Source organism: Platalea leucorodia (assembly GCF_965183815.1).
Source record: "Platalea leucorodia genome assembly, chromosome: 1".
Taxonomy (NCBI): domain Eukaryota; kingdom Metazoa; phylum Chordata; class Aves; order Pelecaniformes; family Threskiornithidae; genus Platalea; species Platalea leucorodia.
The window spans coordinates 28,437,049-28,457,634 of NC_138823.1; the positions used below are offsets into that span (position 1 = coordinate 28,437,049).

Genomic DNA, 20,586 nt, shown 5'->3' on the forward strand with positions numbered 1-20,586 from the left:
AGGAAGCAAAAAAACCTTAAGTTTTTTCTCATGTACTTAATTTTTCAGTAGTACACTAGATATTCATTATATTGACACTGTAATAAGAGCACTTATATCAGTACTTTATTGTTTATGTTAATGAGTATTCTCAGAATGTACATATCACTGTAGGGGAACATCTCATGTTAGTCTTTCTGCACTCACCCAACTCTAGGCATAGTGTGAAAAAACATTAATGGATTGTGTCAAATCATGTATTAAAGATTAAATGGGAATGCTTATTCTTTTATTGCAATTATCAAATAGGATAATTTATAACTGCTGAGGAATACTTCTTGCTTACAGAAACCCTTCTTATAGTAAAAACCATTTTACTAAGTGGTCGTTCCAAGTATTCCTGTATTACTATGGCAATTAAATAAAATCCTCGTTTTAAGCAGAAGGCTCCAAATTTGCTTTGGGACCAAGAATCACTTTGTACTAAGCAAGCTTTCTGCTTTTAGAACTTTGATTTCATGGTAAAAATATTTTGTCACATTTGACACTAAAATGTAAAGCCCCTCTGGTAGGCATTGATTTTCCCAAAGGAAGTCTGCTCTTTTAGCCGAGCAAGAGATGACAGGCAGGTCAATGTAAGTTAGTCTCATTTTCTGTCTATCTGGAAGTAAATCCAGCTGAGTAGAGATCAGTTGTAATAGCAGATCAATTTTTTGTATTTTGAAAAGGTGAAGTATTGTAGTATCAGCATCCTTTACCAAGCAATACAAGCGCAGGTTACTTGTATACAACAGAAATGTGACTGCTATCAACTTTCGCTGTCAGTGAGCGTTCTGTTAGACTACAGCTGTAATCCTGTATGTGTAAGTTTCTAACGCCTCATTTATGGTACCCCATCACCTCCTCCATCCCCACTTTCAATCAATTCTTGTTTCTTCTTTTGTCTTATTGCCAAGCATCGTGCAATGCCCAATGCACCTCCTTTTAAAAACCGTACAAAGTTGTCTCCCACCAGAGGACCTAAAGCAAAGAGGTTAGCTTCTTTAGTGCATTCATAAGTATATGGATCAATCTCTATAGGATTCCCCTTGCATGTGATGGGCTGATTAGAGTGATGACCTATGCTATGTCCTTGGTCCTTTAGAAAGAAAAGGTTTGGGTGAGAACCTATCAGAACTAAGGCTACAGAAAACTTCAAAATTTTCTTCAGTCCGGAGGCACTCTGAAGAACACATTTCATTTCAGGCTTGAAGGAAAGTACATTGTGTTCAGGGAAACTAGTGTAAGCAGAATGTAGATTAGAGTCCACAGTATGTGACTGAGTACACATCATATGATAGACCTTATGGTATTCAGGGTAAAGCTTTTTAGGTAACTGTTTGAAAATTAGACTTGTATCGGTAACTCTTCTACGAAACACATGGATTACTGGGATGTTGTTGTTGTAGGCACACAGTACTGCATCAGCTGCTGTAAGTCCAGCACCCACAATTAACACAGGGTCTGCCTTCCCACGCAACTTTCCTTTGCTGATAGCAGCTCCGAAGTCAGACATGGAATGAAGCACAAAAGGAAAGTCTTCTCCTTCAACTTGTAGTCGTCCAGGAGAATCAAAGGTTCCTGTGGCAAGAGCCACATTCTCAGCAAAGAGGCAGAAGGGCACATGAGAACCATCTGTTGCTCGCTGATAACCTCTGACTTCCCAGTTTCTCTTAATCAGTGATTTCTGTCCGTCTTCCATTTCCAAATGCTGTGTTGAAATATTTTCATTCAGTTGACTTCTGTCTTCATCATCCTTTCCTCGGTAAAGCCTGGATACTGATGTTATGTAAACGTTGTCTCTGAAATTCTTTTGGAGGCCCATGACTTTAACATAGTGTTTATAATAACAAGCTATTTCCTCTGGCATTACTCGATCACTCTTTGTATTTCTGAAACAAAATTGAACAGTTCCAGTTAATATTTAGACCTTACCGGTAATCTGAGTATCATATATGACATACCACACGACAGTCAAATTTAAGAGGATTGAATCTGCTCGGTGTAACTGACACTGGGTTCAATATCCTTAAATGCAGTCAATTTGTTTTATTTGTTCTCTTGATTCCTGATACACAAGACAAGGTAACTTTTTTTTTTTTTTTAATAGTTGTAAATCTTTACAATGTAAAGTGCTACGGTGATTAACAAATTAAGCATGACAAAACTGTGCAGCATCACAGTAGGTCTGTATGGAAGTGTTTTACAAAGCCAGTTTAGCATCACGACTGTCAACAATACCATACTGGCTAAAGTAGTACTCAGTGAGAATACACTTGCTTAGGATATAAGTAATTAAATATCACAGTAATTGTTAAGTGCTTGTTTTGAAACTCTAGGTTCGATATATTACTTCAGTCAAGTATTCTTCGTTATACTTTGCAAAAGATCTCTCCCTTGGCTACAGGTAAGTTCAGTAAGTATCAAATTAAGTAGTTCCATATCACAGGAACAAACAAAGCAAGTATGACACAGAACCTTAATGCAACTATGTAAATGATGTCCGAGTGTCCGATAAAAAACATTTCTGCACTGCAATCCTGATATTACATCTATGCTTTTCTCATGTTTATTGCATTCTCTTTAATAAAAAAATAAGCTGAAAATGCAATTATTTTGAGCAGGTGCATGAATTTTGCTGCTTTTTTAGAAGTAAACTCTAGGAAGAAGGCAAAAGAAACAGTAGCAAACATCAGGATTGCCACTGAATTATGCTTAAAAGCGTATTTACAAGAAATCAGGCTACTCATTCTCATAGATTAACAAGATGATAATAGCATATGTAATTTTAAATGTTCAGGTTACTAGTCTGAAAATCCTGATGAGATACTTATTGGAAAGGATAATGAGACGGTGTGACACCGGTTACAAGGAAACCTAGGAAACTATTTTACATGACTACAAGTTTCCATTATCATCAATACTTTTAAATATGTTTGTTTAATTGTAGTGTAACAGATTAGCATTTCTGTTTCTAGTATTGTTGGAAACTATAATATAAACAAATTAGCTTCAGATAATAAGCAGCTTATGGGATTTCAGTTAATAAGGAGGCAAGATTACTGTGGTTATCTAAGAAAGCGATTAAAGAACAAAGGTACTGTTTCTTCACTAGAAGTCTTGTCCTGAAATGAGTAACAGTCTGCCCTTAAAGACATATGCTCAATAATTCTACTTCTTCTTTTGCCATACATGGTAGAAGAACAACTTCCTTTAATTTTTCTAGAACAAAGTCAGGGAAATTAAAATTTTAGAAAAAGCTTATGTAGAGCATTCCCATGTTCATCTGCTGACACAGACCTTTGTGAACTAATTGTATAATGAAGTAAAAAAAATGAGCTTGTACAAGACAGTGATTTTTCTTCTCTAAAATTTTTCCAAGAAATTTACTACTAGAAAATAACATAGGGAAATACTGAATTATGCTCTTAAAATAAAAATTCATAGATAGCAACATTTCAGATGCTGCAGCTTTGCCTGTAAAAGCAAATACTAAAATATACAACTTCCTGAATTACAAGAAAGCTAGTGTGCACAGCAACTTAAGCTGCATCGATGTTGAAAGAGGAACTTCCAATACTTCAGTAGATTTTAAATTCCTCCCTCAATCTTCCCTCAACTCTGATCAAAACTGCTTACAGTAACAGTGCTTCTTTGTGAAATGCTGCTAAAACACACCACTGCTAATGTGTGCGCTTTCGATACACTCAAAGCAATTACATTGTCCATTTTTTTCCATCACAGTACACCGAGCAGAATCATTTCCAGTGCCATCAGGCAATTTAATAAACAAAACAAGAAGCCCTCCTGTGAACAATGAAGTCTGAATGTTTTCCAGTTCTTAAACTAATGTTATCTGGATTCTTACAGCAACTGCATTTCCCAAATACATTGTGCAATATCTTTACCTGCGTTTGCTAGCTGCCCACTCCTTAAAGGTGAGGCCAGGCAATTCCATCCAGTCTCCAAAACTGATTGTTAGCATGGAGCCTTCCATGGACTATGGAGAAAAAAAACAAGATGCATGACCAGATACATTTCAAATGGATACATTTATGTAGAACACAGTGAAGTTCTTCTCATTGTACTCATTTAGAGCAATAAAATACCATAGCATAATACCAGGACATTACATGAAGTGCTGATGAACTACTTTTCGTGTTACAGTTAGACACTATTTTAAGGAGCAACTACATGATCTAATAAAGCAGAAGGTGAAGAGAGAACAAGTGAAAGGGAAACTAAAAGGAAGTTATTTAAAATACAAAACAAGAAAAAAAAAGTCTGAAACCAACAGGATATGAACATTAAGATTTAAGATTTTGTACAAACAGCACCTGGAAACAATGCAAAGACAGGAGAAAAAAGTAATAGAAAATACTCTTCACTATAATTCATTAAATCAAAACTAATAAAAAACCCATATAAGATAGTGGTCATGGTCACAGATCCCCAAATTAAGGACAACTTTTTCCTTCCTTTCGCATCTCTCTAACATATTTGGGCTTTGGTAATTGACCAGTTGAAACTGCAATTGCCATTACTATCTAAAACAGCCTTAGATAGCAAGAAACCCCCCAAACCACAAAATTATCAAGTTACCCTGGAAGCAATATGAAGTTTTTACTCACATGCCAAGCCCCACCAGGTGGTCCTTTACCAAGCACTATATGGGGGATATAATTATGTTGTTCTAGCTTCCAGTGCAAAACTGGTGGGTAGTCATACCCGAAGTCAGCATCAGGATGAAGCAGTGTATCAAAAAGCACTGCAACTGGGTTTGAAGAGCGTCCTTCGAGGCCTTCAGACAGGTACTCCAGATCCTGAAGTATGAAAGAAAGTTTTATCTGTTCATGCAACTTTTACTGTTCATCATGCTGTTCTGATACACAGAAGTTGAATTTCAAAAGAAAAGACAATTAGTTCAAGTTGCATTTTAAGTAGAGAGAAGTATTTAATGTAGAGATTCAATCACAACACTTTTCAGAAATAACTGCCATGATTAAGTTCTTCTATAACTCTGAATAATACATTTTACTCCTTTAAAAATTACAAGTTAATAACACAATAATACCAGGGCAGGTCAGTATTTGAAATTCATTGTAGAAAAAGAAATAGAGGGACAAATGTTCAGAGATCGGGGCAACTTAGTAACATTTATATTTAGAGATAGCGGACAGCTTTTCATAGAATCATAGAACACCAGGTTGGAAGGGACCTCAGGGATCATCTGGTCCAACCTTTCTAGCACAATCTAGACGAGATGGCCCAGCACCATGTCCAGCTGAGTCTTAAACGTGTTCAGTGTAGCAGAGTCAACCACTTCCCTGGGGAGATTATTCCAATGATTGACTGTTCTCATTGTGAAAAATTTACCTCTCGTGTCCAATAGGAATCTCCCTGGGATTAACTTGTACCCGTTACCCCTTGCCCTCACCATGTGCCTCCTTGCAAAAAGGGAGTCTCCATCTTCTTTGTAGCTCTGCTTTAAGTACTGGTACATGGTAATGAGATCACCTCTTTTAACGAAGAATTGCTAGTATTTCTAGGAGCCACATTTTGATAAAGCAAAATGGGAATCTAAAAACATTAAGTTTTAAAGATTGAGTAGAAAAAGCTCCTTTGACAGCTCTTAGGTAGTTCTAACACTAACTTTATTATATTTTGAAATAATGGAGGTATTATAAGTATTATTTTTAAAAATGAATTAAAACTAGGCTTATTTTACAAAGCAGTTAATGTTGAGAATTTCTAAGAATTTCTAATTTCTAGAACTTTTTAAAATGTTCACATTTCAGCACCTATTAACCAGTGCGTTCTAAAAACTTCGTGATGCAATGGCAAATATCTGAAGACAGAATAGAGATCCAAAGAAAGAAATGGCCACAAGGCCAATTTTTGCTGACAAAGACAGGACAGTTTAGCTTCCTAAATTGGGAAAATCTCAGGGGGTCAGGGGAAGATAAAGTACATGAAACATCTGTAGCCAAAAGCTTAGGCAACTTACGCTCCTGCCAAAAAAAACAAACCTTGAGACTTGAGGTCAACATTACATGCAAACAGCACAGCACTAAAACAAACAAACACACACACCCCCCCCCCAAAGTCAAACAACCCCTACTTGCCCACTACAAACACATATGCATGTTTGTATTTCAAATAAATTAGTCACACAGGCAATACAGTTAGCGATGGTATTGTGAGTAATCCATCAGGAGCATACTGAAGTGAGTAGAAAACAATGATAATGTGACAAACAAATGGACAAGTGGGGAGAAAAACAACGGAGAAGATTTAACTTATCAAATGAGACAGAAAAAGTGGATATATATGTGGATAAAAAATTCAGCACAAAACCAATCGTGAGTGCAACACAAACACTGAAGGATGAATACTGTTCAGAAAAGAAAAATGGGTTGTGTTTATAGAGGATATACATCCCTAATATTACTAAAAAATGAAGTCTTAATGAGACTTGTGCTATTTAGGAAGATTCTAACTTTAAGTATATGTACTTGAAGTATGTTAGCGGCATGTTTACTTTTATGATAGTGTCCAAACATCCTAGGACGTGAAAGCTGGAATTCTTGCATCAGCTACTCTCTGACCAAGTGGTGCTTTAGACACTTTTAGCAAGTAGTAAGAACATGACAAAGGGCAGACTGTAAAACCAAAAAACATCACAAAAAAAAAAAGCCCTCAAGAACCACAAAAACCACATGCCCCAGGATTGGATCTAATGGTCATGAGTTGATTTTATTGAAATTAACAGAATAACAAAATAACTTATTAATGCATTAGAAATACGATTAAGTAAGTGGGCTGGCTCTTCACAATGCAATCTCAATTTTTTTTTATAAGCAGTTCTTAAAATGCATTGCTTTTCATCTGAAGTGCCCTATATATAATTTGTTACAAGCCACTAAAGAAGATATATACTGCTCTTTATTTCACAGGTATGAAAAACAGAGGCCAAAAAATAAAGCTAGTTGTTCAAGGCCACACAGTTACTGAGCTTTACTGCGGTCTGATTCTTTGTGGAGTGAGAATATTAAGTCTTTTTTTGTCTATGGCACTACTTATGTAAGTTGCAAAAGCATTTTAAACAGGATCATTAAAGAAAGCCTGCTGTTTCATAATCCAGTTTGCAGGAGGAAAAAAGCGAGACAAGATGGCAACCAAGGCCAAGTTGGATGGGGCTTTGAGCAACCTGGTCTAGTGGAAGGTGTCCCTGCCCATGGCAGGGGGTTGGAACTAAATGATCTTTAAGGTCCCTTCCAACCCAAACCATTCTATGATTCTGTAATTCAAAGCTTACTTGATCAACAATGGAAAGATGTCGAGCTTCTTCTAATTTTGTATGTAGAATGGGGTTCGGGTGTATAGCTTCAGGAGATAAATATGGCCTGTATCCAGAGAGCAGGTAAGAAAGACAAATTCCTGAAGGTCCATTTCCTATTAAAGAAAGAAGTTACTGCTTTAGTAAAAATGTCAAAACCTAAAGTTTGTAAGTCACTAAATAAGCAGCAACAAAATCATCCTAAAGTAGTATAATGTGACACTGTCCTGATTCAAAGCAGCTTACAAACTTCACAGTTAAAATAAAACCTGCCATAGGAACTTCCTCCAAATAAACTGAGCAAAACGTTTTTCAGGTAACAAGAAATGAATGACTGTTTACACCATGAAATAAAATGCATATGAAGGAACTTCATAATGGACTATGTCAAATTCACTATTCTTGTGTGAAAATGATCCAATGGATAAGATCTAGTCTGCCTGTCAATCACAGTGATATCTGAATATTACTGCCATCTTACAACTTTGTGTTCCCACTTACGCTGGGCACTGTAAAACACAGAACAGAAAGACAACCTAGAGTATATGCTCTTCAGATCTGAGCATGAAATAAGGAGGAAGAAAAAGAGACAAGCAGAAAGCTGAAGACTGTGCAAGTCAGATGAGAAGCTACAGACACAGCACAACAGCAATGTAAAAGCTGAGTGAAGACAGATACAGTAGGTAAGTTGTAAAGTACAAGAAAGTCATGGAAGACCACATTCATCGTTCAGCAACAGTATCAATTCAAACATCCTATATATTTTTTGTAACATTTTATAATTCATTTATGTGCATTATTGCAATTTTAATAGACTAATGTATTTTCAAATTGTTATTAAAGGTGTGAAATGGATAGGACCAATACATTAACATAAGGTATTTATTTCTATTTGTTTGACTAGGACTGAACAAAGTAGGGAACCATATTTATAACATACAAATACAGAAGTAATGCTCATGTTGCAATACCAAAAGCTAGGCAAAGCTGAAGTCAGAAAAGTACGTGCCATGATACAGAATTTAAACATGTGACTATGTACTGTGATTTCTATAGTTCCTTTTCCTCATTAACTGAATGAAGAGCACAGTGTTCTCCTAATGAGGCACTATTCAGTATTTTGTCTTTGTTTTCCATCTAGAGTGCCACACGTGGTATTTACCATACACTATTCAAATTCTGGGCTAAAGATGAAGTTACGAATTTGTTCACGTTTTTATATAGCACTCATTGTTAGGCTGTTAGCTCGTACTTCCTACCATTTCAGCTCTTGATCTCAGGAGTTCACCCATTGTTTCCTGTTCCCCATCACCTTTGCACACAATGTTTCCATCACCTGTTTCCAGTCCCACTTCTCCAATGCCTCTGTCTTCTCCTTTTTCTGATTTTGCAGTCTCTAAATCCCCCATCAGTTTGCTGAGACCCTGTTCATTCCCAGTCTCTTCATACATCAGATCTCTTTTTTCTCTTCCATCAAGCTACACTCATCACTCTGCTCCCCACTAGCATTATATCCCACACTTTATTACAATGCTGTGTGTAGACTGATCAGTCATGGGCTACAAGAAAATAATTTGGGCTCACTACAGATAAGCTCTTCAAAGGCTAAGACTGCTAAGCTGTAAAAAAATCTTCAATCAGCATGCTTTCTCTAAAGGCCTAGAACCTGAACAAGTATGTGAGACTGCACAATGAGTCCCTTAAAGGCTTTTACCAAACAATCTGGGTTTTGCACCAGAACATAGAGGCAAAAATAAAGGCTTTAGAGTGCCTGTGTTCCTTTAGGACCATAAAGCACTGGAAAAAGACTGTCTGGGAAAGCCATGGATTTCCATCACTGGGATCTCCCAAGACAGTTAAATCAAAAATCTGTAACAAAAAGTTTAAGTATTGGTGATCCTACCTATACTCTTTCCCAAACCACTTCCATTTACAAAAAAGACCGTAAGGAATCTTTCAGACAGTGAAAATGCTCTTCCTTACTCTCACACTGTTCTACCCTCCCACAAACACACCAGCATGACATAGCCGGGTACGCTTCAGTCCAGGAATTAATTTAAAGCTTAACCTGGGTGCAAGCCCTTCCAGTCACCCACTGGCCACATGGGAGACAGATGCGAGAGATAACCTTAGCAATACATTGAAACCATCCATAACAAAGTTGCATGAAGTTGTGAAAACACTCTAATCATACCTATAGTTCAGAAGTATTCCCATGACTGAGTAAATTCTTAACTATTTTTAGAATTGTATCTTGTGCATAGTAAAAAAAAAAAAAAAAATTGTTTCTTTTTACAAGTACATAGCTAGATTTATTTTTCCTACTGGGGTGTAAAGGAAGCTACTCCATGATGGAAAGAGAAAAATGTGTGCCATATCCAAGGATGCCGTGCTAAAGATTATTTCTGCTGCGTAAGACTAAAAAGAACCAAATGGATAACAAAAGTTGCCAAAACAAAGGCTGGAAAGGGCCAAGGAAATTACTGAGGACGGGATTATGTTAAGGTGAATTACTGCCACCGAGCTCCCTAGCCCCTCCCTGGGACCATCCAGGAGCTGATCCAAACCCAGTTCCTATTCTTTGAGCAGACTGAGTCCTAGGGAAGGAAATTCCCTCATGAATATGCTCTCAAGAACACACAAGATTAAGTTTCAGATGCAAGGTCTGCAATTAGACTTGCTATGATTTTCTAAAAAAATCCTTGGGGGGGGATCTTTTTGAAATGAAAAATTTATACCTGAGGAGTTTGCTCTTTATTTACACACAATGCTTCCAATAATGGCTCTGATAGCAACTGGGAGATATTACTATTATACAAACTTCTGATATACAATCAATATATCCCAAAATCCCATGGCCCTGTTCATTTAAGCAGCAGTTAATATTTTGATTGAATAGCGGCAGAAGCTTCTCTTGATCAACAGTAAACTACAGTACAATCATCTTTACATTATTGGTCTAAATTTAAAGCAAATAATTAACTTCAAACATCACAACAGCCTTTGAATGAGAATTTAAAACATTGTGTTTATACAGCAATATTCAAAACTAGTGCAGAAGATTAAAGTGTTTAGCACAGAACATCCTCTAGACTTAGAGCTCTAGCATGAAATTCTTCAATCCCAACTCATTCAAATGGAATGTACCCATTTCTTCCCAATTTATTGAAGAAGACAGGTACAGCACAGAAGTTACTGTGTAACTGTGTAAGAATACCACCACAGTTGCTTAGTACTCTGTGCAGAACTGCAGTACAATATGCAGCACAAGCTTAGAATCAAATCTTAAACTGGGCATCATACAGGGGAAAGAGCAGATGGTGATATTAAAGAAAGGGCAACGAAGTGATTGTTTCATCATTAAGTTAACTGCTTACACATGTGCCATCTTTTTCTTTCTGATTAATAAAATAGTGCAATGAGAAGAAGATGGCCCTAAGAAGCTAAAAGAATGTTTAACTCCAGCTATACAGGTATCACAAAGAGAAGATTAAACCAGTAGGCAGTGTGCGTGTGTGCATATATGGGGGGGATGAGAATTATATTTGTATTCCTCTACTACATTATTAAATCATTTTAGATTCCTTTTAAGGCTCTTCAGACAGCCAATGAATTAGTGGTAACAGGCTGCCAATGGAGAAGATCAGCTTGTGAAGTGTCTCAAATGTATCTGTGAAAAAGCATTTGGGACACACATTTATTTTTCAAAAAGAAGTAGTCAAAGCAGCTGTGTTTGTTGTCAGCACATAGAAAGGCGTTCTAGACAAAATAAGTATTGAGCACAGGTATTTGCATAATGCATATTTGCAAAACTAAACAGTGAAAACTGAGTCATTAACCATATGGCAAACCTATACTAAGGTTGACAAAATGCCAGCAAACTGTTGCTCTTCAACTATGATGCAGAACTCAGCAAGTGATTCACGTCTGTCACATCCACGTAAGTGTATTACATGAGCACTATTTTAAGCTATCATGAAGAGAGCTTTGAGAAAAGGCACTGTACAAACACCAGTCTTTCAAAGCTGTGTAGATTTACTGTGAGCACCTTACACTGAAACACCATTCTCTGGAATCTCTGCTTGTTTGCAGGTACAATTAAAGCTAGTGGTTTGCTGTGGTCCCAACAGCTTTGGAGTAGATTACTGAAAACCCCCTTTACCCCAGATCTTTTCTTTATCCCCTCATCAAGTCATGGCAGTAAGGAGCTGGTGACCAGCTGTTGCTGAAAAACCTTGGCCCAATACAAATCATCCTGGCATTCTCAATTAAGCTGTGTACCTAAGGAGCCTGCTCCCTCTGCTCTCCTGTCATTCAGCAAGATTTTACAAATACAAGCCTTCAACTATTTAAGCAAAACTACAATTTATTGTTTTAAACTGGTTGAATTGACTTGGATACATTTTGGAAAAGACGGGACAATATTCAGACATCAGTGATGAATGCAACAAAGAAAAAGGCAATTAATGAGAGAGGTTAGCATCTAACCAACGTACAGCACACGTTACATTATGCTTTTCAATGTCCCATCTGACCTCACAAATTTCTACCGGTGCACCAACAACAACCGCCATGCAACCTGAAGTAAATGTATGACATTAGTCAAACCCTACATGATCAACACTAGAATCAAAACAGTTATTAAGACTCACGTGTCTGCTGCCAAATAATGCATCTCATTTTGTCAAAGCACAATTTGAATTCAAATATACTTCAACAGCAAGGCCCTTAACATAATTTTATGGCACTGTTATTAATCATAACAACTGCATTACTCTAATAAACATCTTCACTCTAAGGATGCTAAGCATTAGTTATTTAATGATAAATGACGTCATGCAGCAGGTCTATAAAGGCAATGACAGCGACAGATAATCTTAAAAAAAGTGAAAAAACTCACCTATTATTACTACAGGCAGAGTAAGGAGGGAGTCCCCAGGAAGAACAGTTTCTTCAATTAAAGGCATTCTTTTAACCTTCCTCCCAAGGCTGTCACCAAAATACTGCACAAAGGAATTCAAAAGCTGTCCTTCAGTTTCAGGGCCGCTGTAACTTCTAATTAAAAAGGACAGATAGGAGAAAACTAAAATTAAACAGCTGAACTGTTGTCCGAACAGTCTCTTAAAAAATAAAGTTGCTTTTGATGCTTTACTTTAAGAGCTATGGAATTGGCAAAACCAAGATCAAAACAGATATGCTTCATCGAGTCTACAAAATTTTACTCTTCAGCACAGCTTTTCTAACAGAAGATTTTTAAAAAGTCCGCTTTCTCCTAGAAAGTCTACAGAAGGCTAACAAAAAGGCACAGATGGCTCTGCAGAGATGCAGATTTCTAATTTCAGTTTATACAAAGCCAAAGTATAACCAGCGAGCATTATTTTGATCCCACACTCAGCAGAACTCATTCCTCATTATCCTTATCAAAAGAGGGAGATACACACTGCGTAGCCAATTAACGACATTAAGGCCAGCCAAAGGCTGAAGGAGTAGCTAAGGTACAACAGCAGCCGTTCGTATCCCTTCCTACCTACTGAGCAGCACAGAGGACTTTGCCTCAACAAATTTCTGTTCCAGTAGAAGGAAGGCTGGTTAAAGCTGGCAATGGTGTAAAGATGGAATAAAGTGTGATCCCCATAAGCCCTAGACACAGCCCGTTTTACCACTGTTAAAAGAAAACTTTTTATAAAAGGAATTGCCAGGCAGTCACGTCAGCTACTGCGCAGCAGACTGCTTTCACCCCTAGTCATTTTCCTAGATTTCTCAGTTCTTTCTCTGCAACAGCCACTTAGGTTCCTCTTATAACTCTTCATCGTCTAAACGTGCTTCTAGACTACGACCACTTCTTTTATGTTGTTTGCTGCTTAACTATTTAGGAGCCCTTTCTGAAGCCCTTCCAGGTCATTGAAGAAGCACGCACTATCTGTTTAGCTGGAAAGGCAGAGGCAAATTAAACAGTCTGTTATTGGCAGTTATTTTATTAAGTCTTCAAAATAAAGACTTAACAACTTTTTAATTAAAAATAAACATTTTTCTCTTTACAAACACAGTTTTAATAATTAACTTAATAAATAAAAGTAGTCTTATTTATTTCCTAAGAATCTGCATATCTTAAAGCAATTCTAGTATTTCAGGAATTATTTTCTAGGTGGGACCAAAAGTGTAAGACATGGATGCTATTCCCACGGCCTTCAAGAAGCCACGTACGTTATGTGCCGCCTGAACGCCCACAAGACTGAAGGTTCTGCTAAGTATTTCAAAAGCCTTTCCTTGATGGGGAAGTCCGAAGTAAGACTAGAGACAGAGCTATAGAGTAATAACAGCACTGGCACACGGTGTAATATAGCTCTCTGATGGTTATCTCCTTGTTAAATAGGGTAGGGAGCTATTCTAAGATTGTATTTATTTCAGAAAGCAAGTACTTTATAGCTGTATTTCCCGCACTGCAACAAAAAAAGTTCGCGACTTACGTGCTTACTGTTTGATTACAGCTGCACGTTAGCTCCTCCTGATCTCGGAGACGCATAACATGCAAACAGCCTGAGTTAGATGCAGATGAGCAGAAGGCAGAGGGAGGATATCTAATTAGCATACTGCTTTTTTCACCTCCACTTTTAGATAGGCACAGGTAGACTATATTATTTTCCAGCCTTTGCTTGAAGTTAACTAAAGCAATACTACACTATGCTTTGCAAAGGACAGGCTTAAAGACAGCATGCATATTCTAGTGTGGTTTTAATGTACTTGCTGTGCTAGATGGAAGATAAAAACCAAAAGAAACATTTCAAAACCTCTTTTACAGGATATATGCACAGTGCTGTAGGCTACAAAAGAATCTTTAACAATAAAAATGTTTCTTCTGTGCATCTTAGATAGTGTATGTCAAACTACCCAATTGGTATAGCGCAGAATCTAGTTTTGCATAGAAACGTCCACATACAACGCGCAGTTTCTCAGCTACTGTGCACGTGAAGCAGATGAAGGACTGTTGTCAGGAACATGCAATTCCTTCGCAAGAACATCATCCCAGAACTCAGGAAGACCTTAAGTTAGGGGCCGCTAATGCCACCATCTTCCTAACCTTTGAACAACACTGAAAGCCACCAAATACCAGAAGTTTTTATATTGATAAAAACTCACGGTAGACAGCTTTGCACCAGTGGGGATTTGGTAAAGATACGTATGGCTCTAGTCCTGCAGAGATGCAAGTGGGCCAAAGGATGAGTCAGTTCCAAAGCTAGTGCTTAGTTTACCTTATGCTGGTCATAGCAAATAACCTTGAGAATCACATTCTGTCAAACACTTAGACTCTACAACTATTCACGGGTTTTTTTGCTTTTTAGTGCGCTTTAGTCAATTACTTTTATTTGATGTGAAAACCCATTAAAAGAAAAAACACAGCATATATGTAAATATTTTTCTCCCTTTAAAAAAAAAGAATAATTCTTTCATAATAACTGTCTTAATTTACTGCAAGTTATTAAAGTAAGAGGTGCCTTTTTCAGGTAGCAGTTTTGCAAGATCCTAGAATTCCCTCTGTACTTATAGCAAAAAATTAAGTAAACTGACTGTAGTGGGCGGTTAACAGAAAACTCGTTATATAAAAGGAATTTAAATTTGGTCTCAAGTCCTCACGTCGGGAAGCAAATTTAACACCGTCAGATTGCTGGGTTTTTTTTAAGCAACCGAGAAGAGCGACGCCCGCCCGGGCCGGGATCCCCGAGGGCGCAGCGCTACGAACCCTGAAGCGAGAGCGAGCATCAGCGGGCGCCGACCTCCTCCCAGCCCGGGCTGCGCCTCGGCGCTGCCCAAGGTCACGGCGCGCCCTCCCCTCACCGCCGGCCCCGCGCTTCGCCCGCCCAGCGCCGCTGCCCGCCGCCGCATCCCGGCAGCGCCGCAGCCGAGGGGACGCGCGGGGCCGGGGAGCGCGGCGGCCGCCCGGCGCCACGCAGCGGCCCCGCGGAGGCCGCAGCACCGGGGCGGCGGCCGCGGCTGCGCTCCCCGCCCGCCGGTGTCCCCGTCTTCCCCGGCACCGGCCCCCCCCCCCCGCCGGGCCCCCTCACCCCACTCCCCCGGCGGCCCGGCTCCCGCGCCGGGGAGGGGGCGGCGGGCAGCCGCCCTGACCCACCGGCCGCTCTCCCCCGCCGCCTCACCTGAAGTGACCGGCCAAGGAGCATCGGCAGCACCACACGGGCATGGGGGGCGCCGGCGGGCTCGGGGCGCCAGCGGGGCCCAGCGATGAGGCTGCGGGGGGACGCCGCGCCGCGGCCCCGGCTCCCGCTCCTCCTCCTGTCGCCGCCGCCGCCACACTGGGCCCCGCGCGGTGCCGTCCCTCCGCCCCGCTCACATGCGGCAGCGGGTCACACGCGGGAGGAGGAGCCGCCGCCAGCACCGGGAGGGGCGGGCGGGGCAAGGAGGGGCGGGCGGGGTAGGGCGCCGCTGCCTCCTCCCGCGCCCGCTCTCCTCGGGAGGATGCGGGATGCGCCGCCTCCCCCCCGGGGAAGGCGGGGAGGGGAGCCCCGGCCTGGCACCGGCGCGGGGGAAGGATGAACGGGGAAGGCGGAGCAGCGGCGGGGAGACACCTCCTCGGGCCGGGGGCGGCAGCAGGAGGGGCCGCCCGAGCCTGCCGCGGCCCCCCCCGAGAAAAGCGAGGGCCTCCCGCCGCCCCGCCGGCGCGGGGCCTCCCGCACAGGCCGCGCCGCCCCCCGCCGCCGGCAGAGGCGCACCTGCGGCCTCGCCTCGCCTCGCCCGGCGGCGCGGGGAGGGGGCTCCGGTTCCCGAGGTGAACTGCGGCCGGCTGCCGTGCCAGGGGCAGCGGCGGCGATCGCCGGGCCTTCCACCCCGCCCGGAGCCGCCTGCCCTGCCCTGGCGTCTTTCACGTGTGAGATGCGCAGGAGGAAATTAACAGAAATCCGACTAGATTAAACAGTTTCAAGGCACTGTTTGACTAATGCCCACCTATTTAGAAATAATACTTCATACATGTTATGTTAGGTACTTTAAATTGTGTTTTATCATAAATATTTTGCAGGTGTGCTTATTTGGGAGAAATAATTTCTTACCTAGTCTTTCCCTAGTCACAGAGTGGTTGAGGTCGGCAGGACCTCTGGATGCCATCTGGTCCAGCCCCCTGCTGAAGCAGGGCCGGCTAGAGCAGGCTGTCCAGGAACACGGCCACTTGCGTTTTGAGTATCTCCAAGGATGGAGCCTCCACGACCTCCCAAGGCAACCTGCTCGGGTGTTTGACCGCCCTCACAGTGACAACGTGTTTCCTTATGTTCGAGTGGAACTTCTGTATTTCAGTTTGTGCCCATTGCCTCTTGTCCTGTCCCAGGGCACCACCGAGAAGAGCCTGGCTCTGCCTTCTTCGTTCCCTCCCATCAGGTATTTATACATATGGATAAGATTCCCCCGACCTGTCTCTTCCACGGGCTGAACAGTCCCAGCTCATAGTAGTCAGTAGTCTCAGCCTCTGCTCATAGTAGTCAGTCTGCTATCTGAGACACCCATGTCTTACGCTGGTTTTCTCTCTCCAAGTCTATTAAGAAGCAGTAAGGGAAAATGCCAATAAAAGATGACTATTTATTAAACAATTATAGCCTTTCATACTGACTTAAACTTGGCAATTTAAAATGTCTTCTCTGTGAACCTGTTCCATAAATCTGCAATACCAAGACCCTACAAGGCTGTCAAGTTACTGTGTCTGAAGCGGCTGGTGGTAGCTGACAGTCCAGTTTACCTCTAGGTTGTTCGTTCAACAGACTGTCGTGAGTGTAGTCAGCAAATAATTACTGTTTAATAGCATCGGTCTGGTTCCCACTAGAAAGGATGGCTTTATATTTGTTAGATATGTGCACTATAAAAACTTAAGGCAAAAGAACACAGGAGCTGAGTTGTACCACTGAGGAAATACAGAATATTGCTATAAAATCTCTATTTAAAAAGGACGAAACACAAGTTAAACACATTGTTCTTCAAGTATACCCAACACTGGCTATAATGTGTCTTTAGACCAGAATCAACAGCCTGAAACTGCTTTTAGTTTGCTCTTTTATTACCTCACAAGATTTTAAATGGAGACTATCCCCAAAAATATTGCCTTCCGTTCAGGAAAGTACACGTATGTTGACCAGATATGTTGACCATCCTACTTGGATATTCATACTGTTTTATTAAAATTGTGTTCTCCTTCAAAATGAGTTACAGAAAAGTACAACGGAAACTGAAAGCAATGTTATTTTTTCACAGAATATTTTGCTCATAGTCAGGGCTCGGCCTCTTCCCAGATAGATACAAAACGCGAGGTCTGCGGGACCTCATGCTTCAAGGCAACTAGCTATGGCCAAGGAAAAGTTTTCCAGACTTCACGAGCTATCCGATGGCAGAGTCAGGTAACAATGACTTCAAAATCAACATATTAAGGACATTCAGCTTTAAGTACCATGCAGTCTTTGGTCACAGCCGCCTCTTTATTTCCCCCCATCAGCATATCCAGTTGCCTAGAATACAACAGAACCTCAGCTATACTGCTACTATTATTAGTTTGTGCCCTTATCTTTGTGGACATAACCTTGAGTAGAAGAGAAAAACAACCACACGTGTCCACACCTATGATCAGGACATGTCTTTCCCCAGCACACTTTTACATTTAAAATTGAAAAAGTTATACCGGACCTTGAGTTTGTAATACAAAGGAGGTAGTTAGAAAAATGGCATTTTACAAACCTAACAAATAAATACTCATAAGGCTTCTCTGGAAATAGTATTCTGTGTAGACAGCCTAAATTATAACTAATTACGTCCTTCTCCCGGAAATAAAATTTTACATTCCCTTCAAATTCTACATGTTAGTCTGAGTTTTCAAATGTCAGTTTTTTGTTGGGGATTTATTTCAAATCCATGTGTCAGGATAAAACATATCATCTTCAGATGTACCTTTGTCATACTGAAAAGGGAGGCCACAAGTGAGAGGGAAATAAAACACACCAAGCCATAGCAAATGTTTCCTCCCATACGCAAACACTAATCACATTTTAAAGGGATATATATTTCCTGTTCTGTTCTTTTCCGTTAGCAGATTCAGGCAGTTATTGGCTGCTAGGTATATTCCAAATCTTTGCATTTTAAATCATGCTAACCAATCAGCCAATTTAAATTTCCTCTACTTCACTAACGCTCATTATACTATTTTAGGTAATAAAATCGTGGATTTGTTCAAGAAATAGTTTTTTAAAACTCTGTTGACTTTTAAAAATTTTTCTTTCCCAAATATTCAGTAAATCATTATCTCAGCCAATGATTTTGGAAAATAGTTTTTGTGAACCACAAAGGTCTTTTTTAACAACATTTGTAGCATAATCTTTCTCCTGATCAACTGACTGATAACTAAGGATGTTTAGTACCAGCTCAACACTGCAGAATTCCTAAAAATCCTGTGGACACATAAGGTGGGAGCATCAGAGCAGGGGACTGTTGTCTCAAGCCATGATACACAGCATGGAAAAAAAAGGCTTCATCCTCTTCCGTAGAAGCAGCATGGTCAGTGAGCAACTGGAGAACGACAACAAATGCATGCTGAATACAACCTGCACGTTGTAATACAGCATGGGAAAAAAGGAAAATGACTGCAACATTTTGGTAAGAGTCCCGTGCCTCCACCCACTGCAATATGAGATTAAATTACAAAATAAGTATAAAACAGACCTGCAAGGCTTCAAACGTCACTACAGGACTATGATCGACTCTGTCTGGATAAATAATGCAGTATCTCAGTACTGGAGCTTACCCAGGACAGATGTCTCATCAATAACAAACTTGTTCCCTGTAACATTAAACAACTCTGAAAGATGTATGAACCGCAAGGCCCAGTAAGTGACAGTGTAGTGGAAGTTTTTCTGAGATGAGCAAACACAGAGTTTGCCACAAGCCCGTGGCACTCAGCCTGAAGTATGAGGTGCTGAAGAAAGACCAGGAGAAATTAGGAAGGCTTGAGGTTATTTAGTCTTAATGCTGTTAAGCAAGATGGCAACTAGAAAATCTAGCTGTAAAACAACTTTCTGCCTGGCCAAGGAAAATGAATGATAAAGATGGAGGAATCTCAGTCAAGAAGTTCTGTTGCAGATATAACAGATCCTGCCAAAAAGTTAATATACTTGCCAAGAGAGACAAAAAAAAGATGCTTATGGAACAAGCTTAAAGGAGCAGGTCTGTCAGGTTCCTGGGATCTTTTCATTGCCTGTTGAATAAGTGTCTTTTAAATGGTTCGCTTCAGAAGTTTCAAAATGCTAATGAAAAAATACTTGCTTGGAGAATAAAGATGCGGCAATTTCTGTGTCAAAGAATTATCTTAATAGTATAGGAGGATTGACAGGAGGGTCTTTACTGGCTTTCTGCACTTCAGAGAGACTTGCCTGAATACCTCAAAAGGGGTCTATGTAGTATTCTGTCATGATAGGATACGAGAAGAATTCTGCCGATGCAAGGTCAAAACTCCCAGCCAGTGGTAAACTGCATAGCTGTGATAACATCGTTAGCACAGCGAAGGAACCGATGTTTCTTAACACCGTGCTGGACTGTTTCAACAGATGGATAAAATCAGATTGGAGAAAGCCTGAAAGATCATGATGTGACAGATGGGTAGAGGCATAAACGGTATCTGGAAACCAGTGCACATGGAAGGGATTAACCACCTGGAGTCTGCTGGTGGTGTCAGTCTTCCAGACATTTAGGATAAGAGTTTATAGATCCAACCCTCCATGGGAGCAGTTAATGTGTTCTTCTGTGTATTAGTGGAAACAAGTCAATCATGATTGTCTTCTGCAAGGTAGAGGAAGAGAATTCGAAATAGGCATTAGATGGTGGCAAGGTAATTGGGGGTTTTGTGCTACTTGACTTTAGAAGAAATAGAAAAAGTGATGGAGAACCTTCTTTGAGTTGCTTGACTGTCAGGGAGTGTCAAGACATTGGTTTCCTGAGGCATTTAAAGGTATGAATACTGGCATAAAAACCTGCTAATACAGACTCTTGTAAAAATCTGTTAAATTGTAAAAAACATGCAGATTACAAATACCTAGAGAGAAGGACGTGCCAAAATGCAGAGAGAGCACTTTATTGTGGAGATGATAAACTCCAGATTTTCCAATTACAGGCAGTACAACTTTGTCAGTCTGCTTTTGCGCTTAACCAAATGGCAGCTATTGCTTCCTTCTCATGGCCACTGCTGAAATGCGCTG

At 40.4% G+C, this 20,586-nt stretch overlaps 1 protein-coding gene across 1 annotated transcript; it reads right to left on the bottom strand.

Moving 5' to 3' along the window:
• Positions 1–862: 862 nt before the first annotated feature.
• Positions 863–15,551, bottom strand: OSGIN2 (oxidative stress induced growth inhibitor family member 2; the record flags this gene model as incomplete). The annotated part of the gene is made up of 6 exons (XM_082309597.1): positions 863–1,910; positions 3,927–4,018; positions 4,650–4,841; positions 7,337–7,473; positions 12,258–12,412; positions 15,508–15,551. 6 exons carry the CDS (start codon positions 15,549–15,551, stop codon positions 863–865), a joined length of 1,668 nt encoding a protein of 555 aa, XP_082165723.1.
• Between the last annotated feature and the right edge of the window lie 5,035 nt (positions 15,552–20,586).